The following is a 27,340-nucleotide window of genomic DNA, read 5'->3' as shown; positions in this document are numbered from 1 at the left end:
TAAACCAAGTTACAAAAGTTTCAGTCGGAAGAAAAAATGGCGCTTCTTCAATATATCATATATTTTGGCCAAAAAAATAAATGAAAGAAAATAACTTATAATTGTTATAGTTTAGATTATTAAGAAATCTTATGAAACATTCATATGGCTGTGTTTCATGTGCTCAACGAGGTTATTTTGTTTTTTCTGCTTTCTTCTCAAGACTTTTGTTCTAAGACTTGTTTAAAGTATATCATTATTCATTTGACAGGTTTTGTAAAATATGTCTTGTTACAACTCAATAATCAATGAAATCAATGCATTGTCCACCTGAAAAACAAAGTTGAACTAACTCTTAATGATTGCAGACGACCCCCCCCCCACCATTAATAAGCTTTTTCTTTTTTCGGGCAACATAAACTTGAACATTTTGCTTTTACTTACTTATATTTACTCTACTTATATTGTATAGACTATATGATATTCTAGATTTCAGCTACCTTTAATGTCTGGAATTAATTCACAGTTGTGTTTCGTATTTCACCTATAAATTATTAGAAAAATAAAATGCTTCCTATGGTATTTCCATCCTGTTTGAAAATACATGTAGTGAAAAAAGAAATCACTAAACGAAACAAACATATTTATCAAAGCAATATGTATATATGTTTTTTTAAAGCTACTTTTTGCATTGGTGAGTTACAAATAAAAAAAAATACAAGATATTATATATATATATATATTATGATAAAAAGAATACAAAAGAATAGAAAAAAACCAACAGTATAAAAGAGGTTGCATAAATTAGTTTATCAAATGAGAATAGGATTAACAGTCAAGAAACACCGGTCTATGGTACATGTATACAGTCAGGTATATATATTTCTTAAAATTCAAAAGTATTGTTTATGTTCAACAATGAAGGTAATAACTGTTTTTAACTTCATGACGCTTAAGTTCTGCAATCATGTAATTAAATTAATATAACATTGATGAACGAATATAAGTTGCTTATGTAGTATTTAAAAAAAAATTAAATTGCAGATATAATGCAAGTAGAAGTTAGCATTGATAAAGCAGACACAATAATATAATTTGTTCTTAAAATTTCATCTCATCTTACAACGAACTAAAGATATATTGTGAAACTGGAACTTAATTGTTCATATGCTTTCTATATGACTACAAGTATTTAAAAGATCTCATACCGAACGATTAATACTAAGATAAGTAATACACTCTGAGGAATATATCGTAAAGATACATTTAAACCACCTTATTGGACGCAACATAAATCTATGAGAAATATCCGAGTAAAAGGTAAAAGCAAAATTTGTACATTTAACATTTTACAGTTAACTTATGTTAAAATTGTTCTTTTCCTCCGGTCTGCGACATTTCTCTCTTTCTTTCACAAATTAGAAGTTTAATCAGAGTTTGTTTCATTTCTCTGTAAATAAAGATATGAAGGTTCAAAATATAGCAAATTTTGCTCAATGTATAAAATTAGTCGTGACATTTTTAGTGCCTTCAAATTTTTAATTTATCATTATCTTAATTTTTTTCCAAAGAATCTGAACTTGAATGTTGGCGTTTAAGTCTTACTTTTGCATGAGAAACACTTTGTGGACAACTTGTAGACATCGTTTTTTCTGACATTGATAACTCAGACTTCTTCTCTTTGGTTTGCCAAAATCTTTTAACCAAACTCTTTTTCAAAAAAATAATTTTTTTTTCGAGTAGTTACAACCAGATTGATCCTCTTAAAGTTCGAAGATTTATTGTAGATAGAAGATCACATGATTGGAAAGCTAGCCTTAAACTTAAACTAAGAATGATATCGTTTGCGATTAAAAATTGATTGAAGTAATTCTTGATAATGTCATTTTTTAATCTAATTTAAAAAGGAAATTATAGATACTTTTGATATTTCATATTTGATTTCAAAATGATAATCATGTGTAAAATAACATTCTTCCCTTACCTTTGGTTCATTTGATTTAGATGTCGACGGGCTTGGTGAACTTATAGTAGATTCTTTTGTCCCTCGCTCAGCGAAACTGAATATTGTACTCAAACTCGGGTATCTATTCCCTATGCCTTGCCTCACCTGACAAGAAATTGCAAATATAATATTTGCTGTAGATACTTTAATGAAATCCGCATAGATTTTTCTTTGAAATAAAAAAAGAAGAAGGATCATATCTAAATCAAGATTAAGATTTAAAAAAAAAATAATAGTCATTTTTATATATGTATAGGTACATTATGAAATTTATTACAAATTTTAAAAGCTGACCTTTTTGTCCAACAAAACGTGTGAAACAAAAATGAAGAACCCCTGAAAAATAGATATTTATTATAAAAATGGCAATGTGTAAGTAAAAACATGATTCTGATTTTAAAAACAACAAATCAAATAAAACTTAAGAAATAAGAAAGAAATAAAACTTCTTTTTTTCTAAGATAACTACCCCAAACACCTCTGCAAATTAAACAAAGTAAAAAAAAAAAACACACGCAAGAAACATGATAAAGATATCAAACCTGGAATGAATTTGCAATGACAAATAGATACTGAAACACAACTGCATTTTCGTTAACTGCCAGGATTCCGAACAGCCAAGTTACTCCTAGAACTGGCAGAAGTGTTCCGAGTGACCGCAGACCGGATCTAGTATTTAATGAAAATATTTTTTTTTATCAGAACGTTTTACAAATATAACATGTACAATTCCATGTTTTGTTATGCATGTATGTTAGTGGGTTTGTGGCTAAGAAGAAAAAAACCTATGTAAAAGTATTTTGTATGTTTTGTGGATACATGCAATATATTTGTGAAAACTAGTATTATTTTATTATGTTAAACTTTATGTTTGATATTCGATTGTCGGATTATGTCGGGGCATATGTACTAATAAAACAAGTTTTTTCTACTGCTGGTAGACCAAATTATATGAATTTCAAAGCTCTTTTTGGTTTGACTCACGACGCTTTCCTCTGCAGTGAAGACCTTGCCACTATGCTCGAAGCAAACAACACCCTCAAAAGTGAAACAATTATAAGAATGTTGATCTGAAAGAAAAACATTTGATTTTTTTTAGTTAGAGAACATTAAATTTCAATTCTATGACAAACATTTAAATTCGCTGCCCACGAATAATCACCAATTTTCTTTACGCTTTTAAAGACTTTGATGTTAAAGAAAAAAATGAATAGTATAATTTGTTGCTTAAGACCTTACCAAACTAATCAGACAGACTGGAATGATAAACATATAAAGTGAGCCACTTTCTATGGACAACCAGCAGCTAAAAGTTCAAAAAGAGTTATCTTTTCAACGACTGAAGTCAGTGGTTAAAATATGTATGGGAATAAATGCTTTATTCAAGTATTTATGTAAGGGTAGACACAATCTATAGTTCTTGCAAAGATACAATACTATGTAAAATACGCATACTATGACTTCAGGTGGTATCCTTTCCCCCAAAACGCTCCAAGATTTGTTGTAGTAATAATGACCGGTATACCTGCAAATCAACCGCTATGAGAATGGAACAATATCATCCTTATTTTTTAATACTTACATCTAATTCCATATCTGTATTTTAAGCTACTACCCGACTCTCTTTTGGACCAATGTATACCGTAATCAAAGAACAATTTGAATATAATAATTCAAATGAGGATTTATTTTTGTGATGATAGTTTATCCCACCAACTCCAAAAGAATTAAAATTTCAACGCATTTTGATACAAAAAAAAAAAAAAAGAAAAAAAATTGGTCACCGAAACGAATGTTTGAAAAGTCGATACGACTTTTTAAAATTTTAAAATTTATTCAAATAAAACAAAAGGAAATATCTTACGATGAAAATATATCTAAAAGGTTAAATCCAACTCGTGAAATGTTTATTCAGATACATACCCCAGATTCCACCCAGAAACCAACGAATCCTTGATTTCGACTTGAAGTTGTTTGCAACATACAGGGCATAGTAAGTCACTGTAATACTCATGAAGTAATAAACACCTAACCCGAGCATACTGAAGAATGTCACTAAGAAAAGGTAGTGGATAATGGCCGTTATTGCAACGCAAGCAACCTGAAACATAAAAAATAATTAAACGCCGGTGATTAGATATATACTCAGTGTCGGTACATGTATACAGATTACTATTTTACAAATATGAATCCAATAATTTTCAATATATTTCAGGTACAATTTTACATGATTGTTTAATGCATTATGAATTTTTGTGGATTGTTTTCTTTCTTTAGAAAATCTACGTACATGTATATATAATTAATGTATAAGAATTATATATTCACATATCGGTTACCAGATACCATTAGTGTTTTACGTAATACATTGTATATTTTATTAATTTATTTTGAATGTTTTTTTTGTAACATCTACGTTTGTATCTTAATTATGAAGTTATATATTTACATTGTACACTCAAATACCTATTACTTATCAGGAGGTAGAAATCAATTTTTACCTCATTCGATGTCTGTTCCACTGACGATATAAATATTGTATACGACAGTATTAACGATGCACAAATATTCAGCAACATGATGTTTTTGTCACTCCTGATAAATCTGAAATTTACATACAATTAGATGATTTTGAATTTCTGTAGTACATGTATACTCGTTGGAGTTATATTTGTGCATGCATGATACAAATCAGTCTTACATACCTCCATGTCAGGATGTAAATCAAAGAAGTAAGAAACGTAAAAGCTATGGAGAGAGCTACCCCAACAAGTGACATCGTCTTTAAGAATGGACTTTCTTCTGTTACCTAAAATGTAGTCAACTGAAGGTAGTTTGAAATACCAACAGTAAATTTTATTTTTGATTTCTTTGACTGTATTTGCATAAGAAAGGGGCGTTTACCTGAGTGTATGGTCTCATTAAAATAGCAAAGTTTGTGAGATGGTTGCACTGGCAAACTGTTCTCTGATTATTTGTTTGGTTCACAGTGCATCCTTCCTCCGACCATTTACTTAAATTAATGTTGAAATTAAATTAAAATTTCTAAGATTAATTTAAAGAATAACATTTATTTACTTAAATTAATTTCTAGTAAATTAAGTGATAATAATAATAATAATAATAATAATAATAATAATAATAATAATAATAATAATAATAAAAAAATGGTGAATTTAAAAATACACATCAGATTGCTGTCACTTTTGTATTAAAAAAAAAACAGGCTTTGATTTTAAAATTAAAGAAAACAACTTGTTGACAAAAACATACTTTAGATTGAAATCCCAGGACACACATACAGCACGCATTTCTGTGGACTTATTCTAAATAAACAGTTAAAGTTACAAATAATAAAAACAGCTTTAGAAAACCAATGGGATTAACCTAAGTTAGTTGCACTTTTACATACGTCGCCAATAATAGGAAACTTTTTAGTCAATTGTACATATTAACTTTACGTCAATTGTAAACCAAAATCATATATTTCTGATATCTTACTTTAACAGTGTGTCCAAAGATAAGATTGAGAGGTGGGTCCAACACTCCTAGGTCTATCTGGGTCGTGAGGGACAGTATTGGGGAATTGACAAAGGACCTTTGCTTAGACTTTTTCGCCTGTTTACCTTTCAACTCTCTACTGATTGGTTGAATTGATTTTCCAAAAAGATATGAGTAAGATATATCAAGTTTAGTATCGAAGCAAAAAAAAATCAAACATTATGATAATATCAAATCAGATGTTTGAGTATTTGTCAGATTTACACAGATTTAGCGATATGTAAATAAAGATTTAAACGAAAACTGAAAACTTGTTTTAACAGTTTACCTGTTAGAATCAGATCTCAGAATGTCTGACATTGTTTTATACAGAACAGCAACATAGTTGATCGCTTGTGTCAAAAGGAAAAAAAATTAACACAAATAAATAAAAAACATTGAGAGATTGGTTGGTATACTCTTCCAGTATCTATAATTGTTATCAAATCTTGAATTAAATCGGTTTTTTTGCATAATTGTCATTAACAATAACTGCGTATAACGAACATAAATTCTTTTTTGTTTTACCTTTTTTAGCGTTTGATGATTGTTTTGGTAATTCTAGAAAGGTAGGACTTTCTTCGGAGTTTAGAGAAACGTTGTTTGATTGTTCATCCGGAAAACGTATTCCCGTTTCATCGATTTTAGTTCGGTTGATAACAAGCTCTTTAAAAAAAACATCTTTTTATACAGAGTGTTTTTTCTACTACATGTATTAGCAATTTAAAACGATAAGGAAAAGCTTGTTTACCAAAATTAGATCCGTTAAACTTAGTTGCTGTAATATTGTCGTTTTTGAGTGTAATCTTGCTGAGACGGTCCATATTCTTTAGGAGAAAGGAGGGGTCTTTTTCTGTCTAAAAGGTAACAAACTTTGTAAAATACGAGGGTTGTCCCAACATAATGTAGACAGCACACATAATTTATAATCTGTTCACTGCAATTTCATTAGACTTCTATGTTTTCTTCGATGACCCTTTGGCAAACTATACTGAAAAAATCAAATCTGTACTTTATTTATATGTCGAAAAAAAATGAATAATTAGTAACAACAAGTTTTGTCAGGCGGTGCAATGTGCGACGTCGAAATTTTCCAGTTTTACGTTGTTGCTAAAGCCTCAACATCGTTTACGATAACACTTACGTTTCATTTCCGAATATGTCTTAGAAAAAATATTATCTTTGAACATGTACCCTGCGTGCACATTCAATATATATTTCTAACTTTTTAAAAAATATTCTCTAAGTACAAACGATTTGTCGGCTCCAAACTTGCCCGGTATTACTTGTTGTCTAACGTCCGTCTTACCGAAATGTGTCGATCAACATTTTGACGTCCATTGATATCGTTCGGGGTTTCTTTTTTCCACTAATTGTCATCATACTTGTTCAAATATTTTCAATGTTGTTTAACTTCTTATTCACAAAACGCATTTCTCATGGATTTTGTTACTTTCATTTTCTTCCAAAGCCGCTTAGGATTTATTTCATGGTCTTTACAAAATTGTATTTGTTACTGCTGCGCCGCCCTACGCGCTGACAATGTCACTTTATTACCAGTTAACTTTTCAACTTGTCACAAAACGCCCTATAAAATATTTGAAAGTTTTGTTATAGCAAAAACATTTTCTGAGTAAATAATAGAATTATTATAATATATCAGTGTATGTTTTATATGAATATTTTCATTCGAAAATTACTTTTTCCCCAATTTTCAATTCATTATGTTGATTTTAACTTTTTGTTTTTGACATAGCGCCGCATGTCGAATTTCTGATCTAACATGCTTTCGTTTCACTAATTTAATCTCAAATAATATTCGATTTTAAAACATTATTTGACTGCAAATTTCTTTGAACCCTTTGTGGCACAAATTTCATTTTCCTTTGTCTTCGATTAACTGAATAAAGCCACTTGTCTATGCTATTTTGGGACAACTCTCGTACTAATAGATACTAGCGAGCAAATAAACCACAATGAAGCGTTATACTTTTTTGCTTGATGCATGCCATGTTATGTTTTATCTTTTATTTCTTACCTCATTCATTTAACTTTTCTTACATTATGTGTTGAAATTATAGTTTCAGATAAATTTAACACCTGTCAATTTTTTTTTAAATCTTAGTTTTAGATTGTTTTGACTCTGTAACAAAAGAACAATGCTAAATACTTGTCACGAAATACATATTTACATTGAATATTATTTTTTTGTTCGTTTAAAAGAAAGCTTGTTCGAACTACTGTTAGTATTCTGTGTAGCATCTCACTCTTAAAATCAGTAAGTGTTTACAATGACCTGGAACAAGTGTTTACAATGCACACATGATCGAAATATTATAGCTGGTCAACGATATAATAAATCTTTCAGGTTTGTCAATAAACGATAGATTGATTTTGCCCCAGGCCCCAAGTATGCTCTTTTAAGTAATGGAAACTTTATATTTTGTCATATTCATTTAATAGATACACAAATACAAGAACTTTATTAAAAAATTTTATACCGCATGATTTGTTTTTAATTGATTTTACAATATTGTATAATGTAAATATACCTCTTTGCTTACAGTAGTCCAAGAGTTTGAGTTTTCGGGCGACAAAATGTTATCAATAACAGCGTAAAATACCTGAAAATAATTGAAGCATATAAATATCGTTACTGTTTAATTTATATGGACATTAACACGTACGAACGGTATTTTTTGTATGGTATCCGGATAGGGCCATTTGCGTTAACGCGACATTGCGTTCAGATAAACGAGACATCGTGCTAACACACAACACGCCGTCGCGCTTACACAACTTTGCATAACACGCTGTCGCGCTTACACAACTTTGCATAACACACTGTCGCGCTAACACACAACAGGCCGTCGCTCTAACACAACTTTGCACAACACGCCGTCGCGCTAGCATACAACACGCCGTCGCGCTAACACACAACACGCCGTCGTGCTACCACAACTTTGCACAACACACCTTCGCGCTAACACACAACAGGCCGTCGCGCTAACACAATTTTGCACAACACGCCGTCACGCTAACGCAACTTTGCAAGTTTCACAGTCTTGTAGGAAGTCGTGTCCGGAAATATCAGACTGCGCATGCTGAAATATGTAGGCCTGCACGCAAGCATGGATGAAAAACAAATAAAATGTACTTTGAAATATATATATTATTTTCATTTATTATCAATGCATATGAATAAAAATATAGTTACTAGTGTCTCACTGTATAAGGATATGAATTATTATAAAATCTACCAATTGATAAATTTACCTTAAATATTTAATATAATTCATTAAATCAACAATAATATATTCATGACATGTAATATACCTTAAATTTTACATTTTAAAATTTCTTTGCTTTGGTAATATTCAGAGCACCTTATATAAATTTGTGACATGTACATGTTATAAATATATTATTGCTGAATTTAATAATTATATCAAATATTCAAGGTAAATTTATCAATTGCTAGATTTGTTAATAATTCATATGCAGTCTAGCATATCCTTATAAAGTGCCATACAAGTAACTATATTTTTATTCACATGTATTGATAAATGAAAATAATATATGTATTTCAAAGTACATTTTTTTTTATTTTTCGTCCATGCCTGCATGCAGGCCTAAAAAAATTCAGCATGCGCAGTTTAAGGACACGACTTCCTACTAGACCTTGAAACCTGCAAAGTTGCGTTAGCGCGACGGCGTGTTGTGCAAAGTTGTGTTAGCGCGACGGCGTGTTGTGCAAAGTTGTATTAGCGCGACGGCGTGTTTTGTGTTAGCGCGATAGTGTGATGTGTATTAGCGCGATGGCATGTTGTGCAAAGTTGTGTTAGCGCGACGGCGTGTTTGGCAAAGTTGCTTTAGCGCGACGGCGTGTTGTGCAAAGTTGCATAAGCGCGACGGCGTGTTGTGTGTTAGCGCGATGTCTCGTTCATCTGAACGCGATGTCGCACTAACGCAAATGGCCCTATCCGGACACCATATTTTTCCGTACATTGTTAGCTGTACATTGCGACATCCTAAAAGACACATTAATTATTCCAACACCGTGAAATATATATTCTTTGCTGTGTCTGTGCATTATTTGGGTACACGCTAACGAAGATTACATGAACAATATACATTAATAAATTAAGAGACAATGGACGTTAAGTGCAAATTGCTGTAAAAATAAAATGATTCTTGCCCTAAGTTCAGAGAACTGAAATAAGAGAGTTATATGCAAATATTTGGTTCATAACTATTTAGACTTTGATAATTGTCATTATATATTTCAGAAGCACAAAAGATAGTGAACCAGTTTGTAAGTAAACGCTACTTACGAAACATGTTAATTGAACTTTTTAGGGAAGATTTTACATATTGCTTTGAACATGTTCCATTGAATAAATCAAAAGGAGAAGGACGGAACAATGTATTGCCATTGGATTTAAAATAAGCAAGTAGAATCAAAAACGAATTTTACTTTGAACGTGTCAGTTACAAATGTTATTCTACTTTTCTAAGTTTTTGCTGCGAGCTTTGAAAACAGGTACACGTACATTTTAAAATCATTATCACTTTAACAAAGAAAATAATCAGTACTTTTGAGTGAAAAGGGTCAAAAGAATTATTCAGCTTCGATAACGAGGGAAACGTTTTCGCTGACTTTTCACAATTTTTTTGTCTAACACTTTTTAATAATGAGTGAAGGAATGAGGGGTTATAACGTAGATAATTCCAGTACATGACCTCTTTTTCGATAGCTAATCCTCTAGCGTTGGTTACTGTTACAATCTTCTCTAAAACGCCCAGAGACGAACTCAGATCACCGGCACCGATTCCATTTGTTGACGATGTCAGGTTTTTCATCAGTTGTAGAGTATTGTTTACTGTCTCCTGGATTCTAATTTGATCCTGTGTTTCATTTCCGATGATACTTTCCAACTAAAAAACCCCCAAAACTTATATTGAAAGATTTTATCTACAATAAAAAATGATTAAAACACTCATGATGTAATTGATCATTGCTTATGCATTATGTAAGGCAACTTACAAGTGACGATGCATTCACTAAAGCTTCGTTGGTGCAGTTGATAAAGTTAGGAGGTTCCCATTCTCCATGTTCATCACAAAATCTTGTTGCCACTCCTAGATTAGATTTGTTTGTTAATGATTGATAAAACATAACAGATAATACGATAAGAAGCTTTCTTATTAACCACCTTTTGGACAAAATATATATTCTATTTTATTATATTTTCGATAATATTCAAGGGAACAAATAACAAAGAAAATAATTATTTTATATCAATATATTTCATAGTTACTGGTAATATATCGGGAAAAATGTTGACAAAATTCAAAAGAAAAAATAGGGACATTTACTCGAGAATGTCCTTAAACAACAATTTTAAAGCTGTTAAAGAATATTATGTGACAAATATGACATCAAAATGAATTAATTTCTAAGATAATTTAAAGTAAGGAGAAATAAATATTTTCTTTTGTATATTTATATACGATTCGAGTTGATGTGGTTTTGCGCATGTGTGCGGGAAACGTTAACAGCAATGAGAGAGAGAGAGAGAGAGAGAGAGAGAGAGAGAGAGAGAGAGAGAGAGAGAGAGAGAGAGAGAGAGAGAGAGAGAGAGAGGACACCAAGTTTTGAAACGATCGTATCAAAAAACACGTTTAGTGTATATTTATACATAATTGTAAATAGTTACTTACATTTTATATCAATATAGTAATTACGACTACCACCTTTTACTGAAGCTAATCAATTGATATTGGGACCTCACGACTATTGGATCGTCCGAGCGATATATAAAGCAATTTGACAAGTTTACTAGACGTTGCGTCCTGTATTTGAATCGGTGCTAATTTCCGTTTTTTTCTCTTTTCAGATCAATTCATTAAATAATTCTTAAACGAGATAAATTGAATTTACGTAACTTAATTTGACTGAATAATCTATGTAACAAGAAAATAATAATTTTTATGTATATAGAATAATAAAGTATACAATGCATAAATGTCTGAACGAGAAATCTCATAATAAAATCTTACGTATGCATCTTTCAAAGGGGCATGGTCACGATTTTGGTCAAAAGTTACAAAATGTTTACAATGCTTCAGTAAGGCATCTTTAATAGTCAACCATCATTTGTTGAGTTAAAGGCAAGTCACAGAGCTTACAATTCCTCACTATGTAACCAAAATCTTTGTTTCCATTTTGAAATTTGAAATGAATTTCAAGTTTTAGACCTAAAATGAATGTGTTAATCGTTAAGAACTGTTCATTTAGGCTAAAAATGAATAAGAATAAAGAATAATCAGCTTGAATTTTTTTTTACTCGTAAATTGAACCTATGTAAATAAAACAGGGCACGAGCCTTGTGTACATCACGAAGAATTGTGAGCCCTGTATCTTGCTTAAAACTCATTGACTTGCACCCAAATTTCATTTGATCATTAGAAATGCATTCAAAAAGCATTGTAAATAACAAAAACCGAAAAATAAAATTTGACCAAAATCGTGACCACGCCCCTTTAAGATAAATCTTCTAGTTTGAGAGAGAGAGAGGAGAGAGAAAAAGAAAGAAAGAAAGAACAGAACGTCGATGAACAAACGTTTCTACGCAAGTTATACATGAGGCAACACACGGGTAGGTAAAAAGTTGATAAAATTGTTTTTGCAATTACAAAAATCACAACTGTATGCAACTTTTGATAACAATTTACCTACCCTTTTGATATCTAGGACACGGCTCCTTTAAAGTTTTACCCGCCATAGCAGTATTCCATAATATTCCATCTATTTGTTCATCTTTGCAACTCATCAGTTCCTTAGGATCTTTAAAATACATACATCTATTAACTATAGTAAAATGTGTCATAAAGAAATTTATTAAGTGCATAAATCTTTAAAAATAGAGATAATTCAGTAATAAACGTTTATAAATAAACATATTATATATAAATGATGTCGATTTTCTAGTCCAACGTGATTACAAAAATATTCCATCTTAGTGGTTTAATGTAATGTCTGAAATGTGACGATAATATTTAGTTTGATTTCAGTTTGCATTTGTAATCTTATCAAATTTAAGACTCAGCATAATCATTATACTTTTATCCGTTATATTATTATTAATACTTATGAAAATTATTTTTTGTATTTTAATATATCAGTTATTATACTCTAATATGAAGTCAGTGCAAAAAAGTTTTTTTTACTCAACTAATGACTGGGAATGAGGGGAAATATAATGACTGGGAATGAGGGGAAATATGATTTCTGAAAAAATTCCAAACCCAAGACCATGCCCATCTAATCATATGTTATCCTTATACCTGTCTTGTAAAACCCTTCACTACAGATGCAAAGGTAATGTTCAGTACAGTACCAATCAGACCAAACCTAACAGAAAGTAATCGCCAACTACAGTACCGATCAGATCCAACGTAACAGAAGGTAAACCCCAACTAAACCCTGGGTTTACTTTCTGTGTTTACTCTGGATTTACTTCGGGTTTACTAGAATGGACCCAGAGTAAACCCAAAATAAACCCAGAGTTGACTCAGAGAGTAAACGATCAGAAGTATACTATTAAAAGCAGACGCTAGGTGTGTATTCGGAATATATAAGGGACATGAATTACAGGCAGTAAGATGGCAAGATAAAATACAGGTCTGCTTCACACATCAGTGCGTAAAGTTGACCCCAAAAGCAATTATCGTGTAAACTCAAAGTAAACCCTGAGTAAACCCAAAGTAAACCCCGAGTGGACTCAAATTTTCAACAAGAGGCCAATGGGGAACAGCGCTCAACCAAACAGTTCCTTGTAACATTCGGTTTCGCAGCATATGCTATTTTTATTTTAAACTTTGAACCATTTCAGGGGCCCCAGTATTGTTCCGATGTTTTTGGTTGGCTTTAAAATTTTAGGATCTACACTATAGTTGGATGCTTGCTTAGTAATCTCACAATCTCTTTGTAGTTATGGAAAAGAAAAGTTTTAAACATTCTTCATAATATATATTTCTAAGTAAAACTTTGAACCTCCAGTATTAGTCCGGTGGTCACACTTTTATTGATTACATCATTTAACTTTTTAAAGGATGCTTGCATAGTTATAGTGTGAAGTGACTTTGAACCAAGTTTATGTGAAGGTCTAATAAGCCAAGTAGGGCTAAGTGAAGAGTATATATGCCCTTAAAAAAGAATGTCTGTATGATCTGATAATGACATTGACACTTGACCTACATACATCAAACAAGGTCACTACATACATGTACCCTTTAATCAAAGGCACCTTGTGGGTGAAGGCCTTACGGTATGATCAAAAAGACTATGCAAGTATTTGTTTTATTAAAACAAAAACAGTTTTTGAAGTCTTTATATAAATAAATAGACTCATTAATAGTAAAATATTATTTGGCTAACCAAAATCTCTGATAAACAGTACATGTAACCTTAGACCTAGAAACACGGTTCAATATCACTGCACACCCTTTACCCAAAGGCTCTAACAGTGGGTGAAGTATGAGCCATTTTGGGTAAAGGGGAGAGAGGATAATTATGCTCCAGACAAGAGATATTGGATTGACAAATGGAGGGAAACACAGATAGATGTACAGACTAATACCAAAACGGTGCCCGCACAGCACGGCCCTTATAAATTAAACTTATTAAATGACTTCCTAATGTGCATGCATGCATAAATGCATGTTAACTTAAAAAAGGGTTCCTGAAACAAAACTTTTAGGGAAAAGATTAAAGATTTTATAACGAACAGTCACTGCAACAAGAGGCCAATTGGCCTTAACGGTCACATGAGTAGCATATTACCCATACACAAACTTGTCGAGGAGTCTCATATACATGTATGCATCTAATTAATTAGGTATAATACTGGAGTAGAACAATTATACATTTGTAATGATGACCACCTCCCTGTCTGAAATCTTTCAAAAAGAACTGTGAAACCTATAATTTTGGTGAAAAACTAAAAGATCTGGTCTACAAAACCATGAATTCAGTTTTCCTCTCATGTGTGTGGTAGTAAAGAAGATAATTCTTTAACATTATATGCATTAACACCTATACATCCATTTTGGCCAAGCCCTAGAGTCAAACCCCATCCTTGAGGGGACATGAAAATTAAAATTTCAGTAGAGGACTTCCTGGTAAACATAATTATCAGTCAGTTTTTTATACAGATGTGTGAGAATAAAGAAGAAAGTTTTTACAAATTATATGCATTAACACTAATTATTGCCATATTGCCCCCCCCCCCCCCCACCATGTCCTAAACCCCTGACAAAGGGGCCATGAATTTCACAATTTAGGTAGAGGAGTTAGTGGACATTATAACCATGTATTCAGTTTTTGCCCACATGTGTGGGAGTACAGAGGATCTTTTAAGATTTAGTACATTTTCACTACTGGCCATATTGGCCCAACCCTAGAGCCTTAACCCCTAACCCAGGGGTCATGAATTTCACAATTTTAGTAGAGGGCCTCATGGACATCATAATCATGCATTTAGTTTTAAACAAATATATATGGGAGAAGATTTTCTAAGATTTAATATATTTTTACTATATGGGCATATTGGCCCCACCCTAGAGCCTGAACCCCTGACCCAGGGGTCATGAATTTCACAATTTAGGTAGATGAGTTAGTGGACATTATAACCATGTATTCTGTTTTTTTGCCCACATGTGTGGGAGTAGAGAAGAAGATTTTCTACGATTTAATACATTTTTACTATATGGCCTTATTGGCCCCACCCGAGAGCCTGAACCTCTAACCCAGTAGTGATGAATTTCACAATTTTAGTAGACGGCCTCATGGACATCATAATCATGCATTTAGTTTTTAACAAATATATAACTGGGAGTAGAGAAGAAGATTTTCTAAGATTTAATACATTTTTACTATATGGCCATATTGGCCCAACCCTAGAGCCTGAAACCCTGACCCAAGGGTCATGAATTTCACAATTTAGGTAGAGGGCTTCATTGATATCATAATCATGCATTTAGTTTTAAACAAATATATATGGTAATAGAGAAGAAGATTTTCTAAGATTCAATACATTTTTACAATATGGCCATTTTGGTCCCACCATAGAGCCAGAACCCATGACCCAGGGACCATGAATTTCACAATATTGGTAGAGGGCTTCATGGAAAACATAACTATGCAACCAAGTTTTAAACATTTTAAATGTTTAATCCCTTGAAACTATGAAATGAAAGTTAACATTGGTTTAAGTGCAAACATGCAGTGTAAAATATTTCTTCGTTGAGAAGGAATCAATGATCATAAAAGACAGGTAGTCCCTATTGAAAATTGTAAAAAAAAAATCCACTTTGTAGAAAATCTCTAAGCAGGAAGACTTAATTGAAGTGATGACCAATGACAGCTGTTTGTTTCTCTCACTCAGTAATGTGCCTATCCAGTACAAACTGTTACCATTCTTGTCCGAGGAAGCCAGTAATTGAGTTGTTAGTGAGATATGCATCAGTGTTAAGAGGATTTAATGGGCAATAAAATACAATGCGTTATAATTAAGTGTACATGTAGTATGAATGGCCGAGCAGGAAGATACAGATTAATGTCAGTGTTTTCTGGTCAATATTTTTAGCTAGCTAAACACAATGTTATTTGTGACCAGGCCAGGAAAAGGACTGCAGATTGATAGTGTTTGATGAAATGTAAGCGTGGGGATGGGGAGAGTATGGGGGTATTTAAGTACTTATATAGATTTTGGCACTTAATGACAGTGCTTTCTGGTAACAAGCCTTCTTATTTTATGTAACTTCATTCTTAATCAAACTGAATAAAAAAGGACTTTTAACATGAAGAATGATCTTAAATGTCCAGTGCATTTCAACTTTTTATGATATCTGAATTGCCGAACACTGTAAGCACTTGATGAAAGATATGATAATATATTGTAAAATACTTTGTCTATCTGTGTGTCTCCGGCTCTACACTGGGTGTGTTTATCTTTAAACTTGATCTATTTGCTATAAACTTGAATTTCTTGAACACCTCTGCATTAAATTCTCTTTAAATTGTCATCATTCTTTGTCTTTGTAAAAAAATGCTTTTATAAAAGATCCTTTCTTTCTTTTGAAATCTGATATCAATGGAAAATGCATCTTCTTCTGCATGTGATTTCCCACATGTAGTATCAAATGATAAACTGTGTGTTTCCTGAAAGTCCCCACTTATTGGGATGATAACACAGCAGTTAATCTGGTGTAAATCTTAGTTTTTAAAATGTGAAAGTACCAAAGTTAAAGAATAATTCACACATAACAACAATTCCAAATCGTAAACTAATCATTAAGATTAATATATTCTTAAGTAATCTACTTTTGAAATGACACAAAACAGAAGAAATGTGAATACATCATGGCTTGCTCATTGCAAGTGTGTTTTAACAGACACTGACAATGCATTCTAGGCATTGCTAGAAATCCTAACTAGTAGTTACATATATATATATATATATATATATATATATATATATATATATATATATATATATATATATATGCTCACTAATCAAAAAAGAGACAACTTAATTTTTTTTAACCTGTTCCCCCACCACATTCAATTCATAGATAGTTATACTGCACCAATAAACTAACAAACACATCTTCTAACACAATCGTTTCAAGGAGACACTGTTAGTTAGATTGATGTATCCATCATTTCAAACTTAATTAAGTACCTCTTTAATCACGAAAGGCAATTTACATTTTGATTATCGATTGATTCTACGATTCTACTCTAGCCCTAAAAGGAATTCTATTCTTTTTCTGGAGGTCAAAAATACAACCATTATTAAAGCCTAATACTTTGGAGTTTACTTATCTATGAAATATACTGATTTAAAAAAGGAAATGCTGTCCTCTACCTTTCTCTGTCTTAACTAATTGTGACCATGTTTCATAAAAATACTAAAATATTGATCTCGTCTCTCACAGATAAATAGGCATCCATTGAAATATTCATCATAACAACAGACTGATATACATGTACCATAAATACGTTTGTTCTTCGCGTGTTAGAAAATTTGCGAAAATAGGGAAAATATGTAGCATTTTAAATTTGCATTGTCAATTTTTGCGATTTTTCAGTTTCTTATGGAAAATAATACAAGACATATTTTTTGCGTATTCAATATTTTGCTATTTGAGAGAAATTGCAGAAAAAAGAAGCAAGATTGCGAAAGTTATAGGTTATACGGTATGACATATCAACCATCTTACATCATATAACCCCTGAATTCCTGCAAGAGACATTCATAAATATGTGTCAAACAAAATTTAAGTATGATTATAACAATAAGCTAAACATCAGATAGACTTTGGTTAATCTTGTAATGGTAGGAGGAGTTCGAATACTAGCACCAGACAGCTCAGTGGGTAGAATACCTGACTAGAAATTCAAAGGGGTTGGGTTCAAATCTAATCCATAACCATTTCTCACATCCTGTTACTTGGTTTACATCCACATAACTCTGTATTCCATAAGAATTGAATATCAACAAGTATAAAAGGTGATTTAGATAAACATTACAGAGTAAACATGATTACCTATGGATTCTTGTAAGGGTTGAACAAGACAGGTTCCTGCAGCATTACAGCATGAATAGTTGCCTGAAGTCGCTTCATCACAGACCTTCACTTGTTTATATCCCATCACTGTCTGCTTCACGCCATCTGGGGTCTAACAGAGAATACAAAAACAGTCAGATACGTGTAACTAATATACAAACTTCATTTCTTTGTCATAAAAGCTCAATTCAGTTTATTATGTACATGAAATGTACCTGACCAAACTAAATACTGGTACTTAAACAATATATTTCTTATTGGAGAACCAGTAGATATTCTACAGAATGAGGTAGAACTATCTATTAATAACTTTCCTTCCAAAGATTTTGATCAGTGGAACAAAGTCTGCAGTGAGTGTTTGATTTGTTAAATAAAGCCAATGAATGCACCAAAGGACATCTAAAATTGTGACAAAATAAATTTTGAAAATGGGCATGATTCTTTTAATTTTGGGAAATGTTAATCTTTTAGCTGCAACTTTATGTAATTACTTTTATACAAGGTTATCATTTATAAAGTACAAAGTCGTTTTTATAGGTAGAGGTCGATCATTACATTTTCTTGAATCTTCACAGGATAATGAGGACGCCCACTTTTTTTACATACTTGATACATAGTCAGTGCATGTTTGTCTATTGTTTTACATTTAAGGGCAGCTATAAATTTATAAGTTTATATTAAAAGGAGATCATTGACAGACATGCTCTTTTAGTTAAACTAAGGAAAAACTGTGTCTTATTGTGCATGCATTTTCTGTTGTAAACGGTATATTTTGGCCTGTTGAATATTATAATTCACCATGTGATTATTAACCCCTGGTTACTTTCATTGTTCAGTTTCTTAAGTACTGAATAAGTAGAGCTCTACCTGTTACATGTAAATACACTGTAAAATGAACGTGTGCTTTAACTTACTATCACTTATCTATCATTAATCTATTATAATCATGAGGCATATTTACAGAGATAAGTTTTCCCTGCATGAACTTCCGTTGATTGTATTTAAAATACTTGGTAAATACAGCTACTATGAGAAGATTACTGCATGCTCGCAAAGACATTACTGTGGTTTCATCAATATTCGTTAAATACCAGTTTTCGTTGATTTCGTTGTTAAGTTTATCCTTGAAATTAAATATTCATTGAGCTGCAATTTCTACTAATACTTTGTATTGATAGGGTCATTGGCCACGAATTTACGTATCCTTGAAACTGTGATTTTCACTTTATCCACGAAAATTGAAACCCTTGAATATTGATGAAACCACAGTATTTTGCGATTTCTGAATATAAACTGGTTTGCGACAATTAGTTTTTGCAAGTAAGCCTAGACCCGTGTTGTTAAAACAACTATAAAGTAAGGGCTTGTTCGCGATGAGAACTATTCGCGAAGACAAAGCTGTCACCAATATTTAGGAATTTTCTCACTTGCGAATAAATGTTGTTTGACAGTGTAGGATGTGTAAGTCAAAGAGACGCTATCTTTCATTTAGTCTGGCAGTCTCACATTTATTTAAGTGCCAAAATTTAGCATAACTATTTCATGACAGAGGTTTAAATTTACAGAGGAAATTTATAGCAGGGTCTTTTCAAATCATTTTTTCATGTATAGAAAATGCGCAGCCAATTAAATGCAATCTGTACAAAATGAAAGTATCTAAAAATTTCTGAAGCTTAAATTCGGACATTTTAAACACAAAAAAGGTAAAATTGGATAGCTACAATAATCATAATTATAAAACTTAAGAGCACAGGCTTAAGCTTTGCTTCACATTAATATTGCCACTAAGGAAAAATATGTTGGTGATCTAACCCATCTAGATTGAGACTTTTGCGGACAAAATAAGAATGCATTTGAAATGTCGATTAAGTACTAAGTATACATTTAAATTATTATTTTTCATTTTTTCACAGTCTTCAAAACAAAAATTAAGCAACACATACTTTTCAAAAATAAAATAAGGTTCACATAACTATCCCAAAGATGAAGTGAGAACAATTTACCTTCAGTACCCCATTGTCTCCTGTATAACATGTTGTAACTGCACACTTGCCCACTTCTTTTGGTTTTTCAAAACAAACATCTACAATAAAAACGATATGTATAGTACATGTACTACATACTGTATATATAATAATTTATATATCATTTATGTAAAATTCAGTAATGTCTATAAAAAAAATATCTGCAAATACGTAAAATTATTTGGCATAAAGAAATATTTAAGCAGGCCAGGAAAGCAAAATAAAAATCATAGTCATCTGTAAATATCACAAACAGTATATTACATTTTTCTTTATCTAACATTTTTAAATAATTTTTTCATTATTTCTCAAATGAGATAATTTTATTCCTATGCCCTGAAAATTGCTGAGTCATACCGCAAAAAGGTTATATTGCCCTCTCGAAATTGTAATATCACCCTCGCGTGCGATAAATCTAAATGTTAACTACGTCAGTCAGGTTCGAAATTTAGCTAAGCAAACATAGAAAGTTCCTCGAAAATCAAAATGCCAGGACAGTGTCTGCTATTCAGAGGGACTAAATTACTTAAATTGTTGAATTTAGAAAACTATCTAAATGTATTTATTGAAAGTACACATCAACATTTTACAAACCATCTTACATCGATTGAATGATATGAAGATTTAGTCATAACCAAAACCATTTTGATAGGGTAAATGGGGTAAATATGTTCTTTTAAATTAATTTTGATTTTTTTCAAAATGTTATATTTATAACATACGCATGATACAGGTGACTCTAGATGGCTCAAAGTCCAAGGGACCGAGGAACTCATGTGCTTTAACAACTTTTTTCCCTTGATTGTAAAATATTCAGATCTAGACGTGCTAACAACTGAATAGAAACAAATATTGAGTAAAGTCATGAAAGTTATTTATTTTATTCATCTAATTATGATCAGATTCCTCAATGTCCTGAATACAACATATCGGACTGCCTTCGGCATCAACGACATTAAACTATGTCACCTCAGGGATAATATTCTGATAAGTTGCCCTCAAAGCGATGTAATATATGTATAATATTATTAATCAAAAGTAGATCTAGAGCCCAGTAAATACTTTAAAGAATAAAAGCTGAGCTGTGTGTCTATCCACTCATCTTGCTCATAAATAGGTGTGCATATGTCATTCTAATGATTACCTACTGTATACATGGAAATATTCACTCCCTTTTATTTTCACCCCCTTTCGCTCTCGTCAGTAGGCAAATTTAACATGTTTAAAACTGGGTGAATTCAAACCAATTTTTAAATAATTGTATTTATTATTTATTTCTGTGTTTTTGGACAAACTCAAGAAGGACGAAGCCATTTGGAAGTGTAGAAGGGCAAAAATAATATGCAATGAAATTAACCTTAACAATACAGTATCTTCGATGCACATGTATATGAGCATGACAGTTTACACATTCGTTACACATGACTGCACACCTACAACTCAATGTCCACTACTGGCACTAGACATGTTCAGTACATTTCATTCTCTGCAATTTACTTCATTGTTTTATGTTTGGTTATTATGCAGTGACTTGCATATCTGATGTTACTTTTCCCCTAACTTGGATTGAAGTTGTATACATTTGATAGTTTTATCCAAACTGAATTACCATGTCTATGTAAGATATACGTCGAAATAGATAAGGCCTGATGCAGTTCCATAAATACGTTTAAGGTTTGTTACTCACTAACTTAGAACTCTTCGTAGTCAGTCAGTAACAAATTCAGTAAGTGCTTTGTTTTCCCTATTACATGGAACATTCATTAACCAAAAGTGATGTTCTCACCTGTCAAATACTCTTTGAAAATCTTTGCTGCACCCTTGTTTATAAACGATTATGTTGCTTTTCATTTTTAAGTGGTTTCTTCCTTTTCTCTGCAGAGGTTTGAGCAAATCTTGACACTGTCATGTTATTCTGCTCCAGACACAACAATGTGATGTCAATTTAAATGTAAACCATCTAATTTAAAAGCTATTCCAAAGGGCAACTACTCTATATACTTCTGAAAGGGTTTCTTGATAAAATAATATGAAATGTCGCGCGATGAGTATACAAAACACCAGCCAACGACATCTAAATTACAAAATATTAATTCTCCCATGATGGACACAGAGATACATGTACAGGGTATATCATGCAGTCACGTGTCATGGATTAATGTAAGCATTAATGCTTATATTTATATTTTCATATTGATGTCTATTTGTATGAAATATTGTGTATTGCCACTATAATGCCATTATTTGCGCTCTTATTCAGGGATATGAAACATACATGGAACAGCCAAATTAATATGTTATTTAGTTAGCTTCCACTACAAAAAATATAGTACCAGAAACTTTGTGGAAAAAAAATCTTTTTTTTACTAAGGAGTAGATATATTAAAGATTGTTCTTTTAAAGTACATATCAAATTGGTTATGTAAGATCGAACGTTTCATTTAATTTTACAAAAATAAACATACCCAAAACATGTGGAGATGTTTCTATTTGTGCTCACAGCGCATGAATTATCAAAGTGTATTCATAGAAAATGAAACATCGCAGATTTCCAATGCAAAGATAAGGGGAAATATACACTGAATGTAAATATAAACCAATGAAAGTGCAACATTTCAGTCCAAGGGAAAACAAAGGGGAATATTTCCAACTGTGAATCAGTGGCTTCTATCATGGGCCGGCAAAAGATATAAGGGAGAAATAGGCGGAAATAGCAATCAATTTTGCATGACCAATAGACCTTCCCCCAACTCAAGAACACTGATCAACATGATCAAGGGCTGATGAAAAAAAAATTACTACAACCACCTGACTCAGGACTGTTAATTCAAATTTAACATAAAAATAAATAAGTTTTAAAACAGGAGATTTTTTAAAATGTACATACAGCACCAATCAGACCCAACCTAACACCAGATTTGACCCTAACTAAACCCTGGGTTTACTTTCATGGTTTACTTACTGCAAGCAGTGGTCTGCTTTTTTCATATTTGCATCCACTTGAGGTTTAATTTGGGTCCACTTGGAGATTACTTTGGGTCCACTTGGGGTTTACTTATCATCTTACTGCCTGTAATTCCTGCCCTTTTTATATTCCAAATACTCATGTAATGTTGGCTTTCAGGTGCATTCGTCATATCAGGGTTTACTCTCTGTGTCCACTGTGGTTTACTCTGGTTTTACTTTGGGTCCACTCTAGTGAATCCAAAGTAAACCCCGAAAGTGAATCCAGGGTTTAGTTGGGGTTTACATACTGTTAGGTAGGGTCTGATCGGTACTGTTTATCCAACCAAATATATGTAATGTGTACATTCCAATTACGTAGGGTACTTATTTAAGGATCTGTATTTTCTTTACTAAATAGATATAAATTATTACTATTACACAAGACATACTAAAAGTTGAAGGTTGATCTGATGGGTAATTTGTTGATCACACAGCCTCCTTAATACCTCCTTAATACTTTTCTACAGATTCCAATATGAAAGTTGCCCAAAATAAAACCAGCTGGAACAGCTGTGGAAAGCATACTATTATACAATAGGGAATTGTTTTTTCCTTATATCTACCAGTAAGTGGGTAGGTCTGATGTCAATCAGACTTCAATCTTGTTAGTTTGGACAGCCTAATAACTATTATATTGTAGTAGTTGGGGATATATGGACCAAGGATATTGGCTTGGTATGCTCATTGCTAGAGCTAGGACTAGATTTGCAGGGGTCCTGGGTTCAATTCCTCATCCAGCCATATGTTCTCAATGTATATATATTTTTAATCCACCTTTCCTTATTACAATATATTGAACAGTTCACATACCTTGTACTTGTAGGTCTATGATCCATTCTGTGTGTGTTCCAACACAGTTCACATACCTTGTAGTTCTAGGTCTATAATATATTCTGTGGATGTTTCAACATAGTTCAATCACCTAGTACTTGTAGGTCTATGATCCATTCTGTGTGTGTTCCAACACAATTCACATACCTTGTAATTCTAGGTCTAGGTCTATAATATATTCTGTGGATGTTTCAACATAGTTCAATTACCTTGTACTTGTAGGTCTATGATCCATTCTGTGGGTGTTCCAACATAGTTCACATACCTTGTACTTCTAGGTTTATAATACATTCTGTGGGTTTTCCAACATAGTTCACATACCTTGTACTTCTAGGTCTATAATATATTCTGTGGGTGTTCCAATATAATAAACATAGCTAAGAGCGAGGGTGTACTGCTGTTGATCACTTTTCCTTAAATTCGTGAGGTATAAGGTAGCAGGCTCATCGGGATAGTGGATTAATCGATTCTGAACCTGGTGCTCGTCATTATAATATATCTCAAACTGTGATGAAACGCTAGGTTCAAACTTGGCAAAGCTTGGATCTTTGTTTACGCCTCGGACCTTGTTCCATACGTAAGTCTTCACCTCTTTGCCATCTACCAATTCGGGTTTAAACTGCATGGTAACACTGCCAGCTATACATCCTATGACTTTTTCCCTATTATCAGCAAATACTGGAAAAAAAGAAATAAATAACCGCTATTAATCTGCTACCATTCAATGTTGAAAATTACTTCGAGTAAATTCTATTCCAAGTCAAGTTCTTTGCTATCTCAATAAGTATGTTATCTGTGCATGTAATCGGGATGCTCAAGATACATTTTTTAAAGTAAAAATAACGACAGCAAACATTTTCTAAGATACTTGGCATTTGTTGACAATGTCCATTTCTACGCGTAGTTTTCTCTGACAATAACGTTTTAAAACGATTTCAACGAACATTTTTCATTTGAAGTTGGTTTGTAATTCAGTGGAAAGTCAAGGGTTTAAAAAAAAGGTTTCAGATCAATATTGTTTCAAATTTTCTAGAACTTTTCATTTAGAGCAAATATAATGTTTTTCGTATACTGATGCAATGTTGATAAAACAAACCGGAATAGATGGTGTGACGTCATAGATTAAAGTTCCAATGGCAGATCTCATGGAGGCGGGACATTAAAATTAAGCGATCAATATTCTTGATATATTCATTGTCCCAAATAAAACAAATGTAAATGAATACGATTTACAATCAAAGTAGATGCTAATTAATTGATTTATTGTACAACATGTTTTTAGTTTCCTGCACCTTTAAATTACCATTACCACATGTATATATTATTTAACATTATATTATTTTTTTATTTCTGTCTTTAACGTTTTGAATGTGCAACATAGAAATATTTTTTGGTCAAGAGAGTTTTGTCATTATACTCTAATTTTGTTCTCCTTACATTGATGTACAACGATTTAACAAAGGAAATTACGTAAAGTTGGGTTCAAAATGGCCATTTCTACAATTAAAAGAAATATGATCATTTTTAAAATTAATTTGGTCGCAATTTTTAAAACGTCCTTAAATGCAGTCATTCTCTGTTATCATCCATAACCATGTCCAATACATTTCCGGTGTATGACCAGTTATTATTTACATGTACCTTTAGCACAACTAGAATATAGACCAGCACAAAGAAACACATTTAAAGAGAAAAAGGACACAAACACATTTTTTATCTATTTTCAAGTCAATAAAGAAAACAATAAAAATCAACGGTAGCAATTGTCTATAGATTCAAACAAGTACAACAATTATGATATTCCAGCATTGTTGATATGTTCTTTACTCACCGTAAGCAAAGCTTGATAAAAACCAGAAGTTGAGACATAGAATTGTCTTAAACATATTCTGACGATCGCCGAAAACAATAGACACCATTATTAAAACTGAAAATATAAAAATAATATTTAAAGTTTTTTTCTATATATTAACAATTGTTTACGAATATTTATTTCATTTAGGTATTTCATAAATTTATTCATTGAAAAAAAAACCTTAGGGCTACATTATCGAAAGAAGAGGTTTTCAATACCAGCATACACATGTTTAAAAAAAACCGGGTGTGGTATAGTTAGTTTGTTCATACTTAAATAAATGAAATAAAAGGTTCATTGAAACTTTGCTTTAATTAAATCTTAATTTTTGACATTTATCATTAATTGTCTCAAGATTGCCCTACTGTAGATGATTATTTATATAAACGAAGTCATCGAACAACATCTTTTTTTGCAGGATACTTATGAACATTTATTTAGTTCTTTTTAGATTGTTAATGCATTTCTACATTTGTACAAAGTATGTTAACAAGTGTTTGTCATTTAAAAGACTAATTTAGAACTGTAGATTTAAGAACTCTCATAAACAGTACTTGGGTACGAGAATTATAATTGCAAAAAAGAAGACAACTTCTCTCAAACAAACAAGTGCACAACTCAAGCCAGAAAATACAATCTAAGTACTTCCTTCGTGAATTCCTGATACATTTAGTGTACTGACACTACATTAGCTCTTTTAATGAAACATTTCTTTCCATCGAGTTATGTAAGATTTTTTTTTTATTTACAAAGCTATCTTTTTTCCAATTTCATAAACACTAAGCTCAATGTTACCGATAGTTCAAATACATGTGACTACGTGATATTATCATTGATGACGGATTTACAACATTGACGTGTAGATTAGAACACGATGAATGATGTAAAAAATAAATGAAGAAATAAAGGTATATTTCTTCCATTTATGAAAAAACTCCGTCCTAAACCTATCTATCAATTATAACAAATAATCGTTCTTGTAAAAATAATCGCGATATAGATTAATTATAAGATTCAGATAAAAAAAGTGCATTAAAAAAACTCAGTAAAAATTAATAATGTATATGTGTATTGGCTTTATACTTATTATCATTATTCAATTATTATGGCGTTATTTTAAATCTATAGATTAAAGTGTAGTTAGATCAGTAGACTTTTATGAATTCGATCGCCAAATAATCAATTGATAGAACAAACCTGACTCGGTTCAAAAATCTTATAATATTGTTGCAAACTTAATTCATTAGTACAAAAAAGTAAAAAAAAAAATACTATTAAAGAAATTAACCTAGCAGCACCAAAAGCAAACAAGAACATACAAATTAAAGCATGGAAATCATATCAGTAGTACTTACATAACAATGTTCTTTCGAACTTCTATCATCACATCACTCCATGCAACTCCGTTATACGAATCCAGGAGGGATGTTAAAAAGCAGTTTGTGGTGTAATTTAAAACCT

At 31.8% G+C, this 27,340-nt stretch overlaps 2 protein-coding genes across 4 annotated transcripts in view; both read right to left on the bottom strand.

Moving 5' to 3' along the window:
- The window catches only part of LOC105324599 (multiple epidermal growth factor-like domains protein 10), a 90,992-nt gene that overhangs the window by 22,300 nt on the left and 41,352 nt on the right, over positions 1 to 27,340 (bottom strand). The window lies entirely within an intron of this gene.
- On the bottom strand, positions 771 to 27,340 carry LOC117687930 (adhesion G protein-coupled receptor L3). The gene is made up of 26 exons (XM_066069806.1): positions 27,235 to 27,340; positions 25,856 to 25,951; positions 24,346 to 24,702; positions 20,167 to 20,246; positions 18,143 to 18,275; positions 12,267 to 12,374; positions 10,572 to 10,666; positions 10,268 to 10,462; positions 8,077 to 8,148; positions 6,276 to 6,381; positions 6,053 to 6,190; positions 5,814 to 5,877; positions 5,486 to 5,624; positions 5,258 to 5,310; positions 4,889 to 4,997; positions 4,690 to 4,793; positions 4,486 to 4,588; positions 3,908 to 4,085; positions 3,440 to 3,509; positions 3,224 to 3,290; positions 2,969 to 3,054; positions 2,527 to 2,653; positions 2,279 to 2,320; positions 1,965 to 2,089; positions 1,585 to 1,696; positions 771 to 1,429 (listed from the first exon to the last, which is right to left on the bottom strand). Exons 2-26 carry the CDS (start codon positions 25,941 to 25,943, stop codon positions 1,406 to 1,408), a joined length of 2,775 nt encoding a protein of 924 aa, XP_065925878.1. The 5' UTR covers positions 25,944 to 25,951; positions 27,235 to 27,340; the 3' UTR covers positions 771 to 1,405.

Source organism: Magallana gigas, chromosome 1 (genome assembly GCF_963853765.1).
Source record: "Magallana gigas chromosome 1, xbMagGiga1.1, whole genome shotgun sequence".
Taxonomy (NCBI): domain Eukaryota; kingdom Metazoa; phylum Mollusca; class Bivalvia; order Ostreida; family Ostreidae; genus Magallana; species Magallana gigas.
This window is presented reverse-complemented; position numbering and strand designations above follow the sequence as displayed.

Bases quoted from the DNA above. Each gene is read 5' to 3' on its own strand.
- LOC117687930 (XM_066069806.1), bottom strand. From the start codon at position 25,943: ATGGTGTCTATTGTTTTCGGCGATCGTCAGAATATGTTTAAGACAATT. The intron at 6,382-8,076 runs GTATATTTACAT...GTTACCTTTTAG, and splicing joins GGACTACTGTAAGCAAAGAG to ACAGAAAAAGACCCCTCCTT. The intron at 2,090-2,278 runs GTCAGCTTTTAA...ATTTCTTGTCAG, and splicing joins ACGTTTTGTTGGACAAAAAG to GTGAGGCAAGGCATAGGGAA.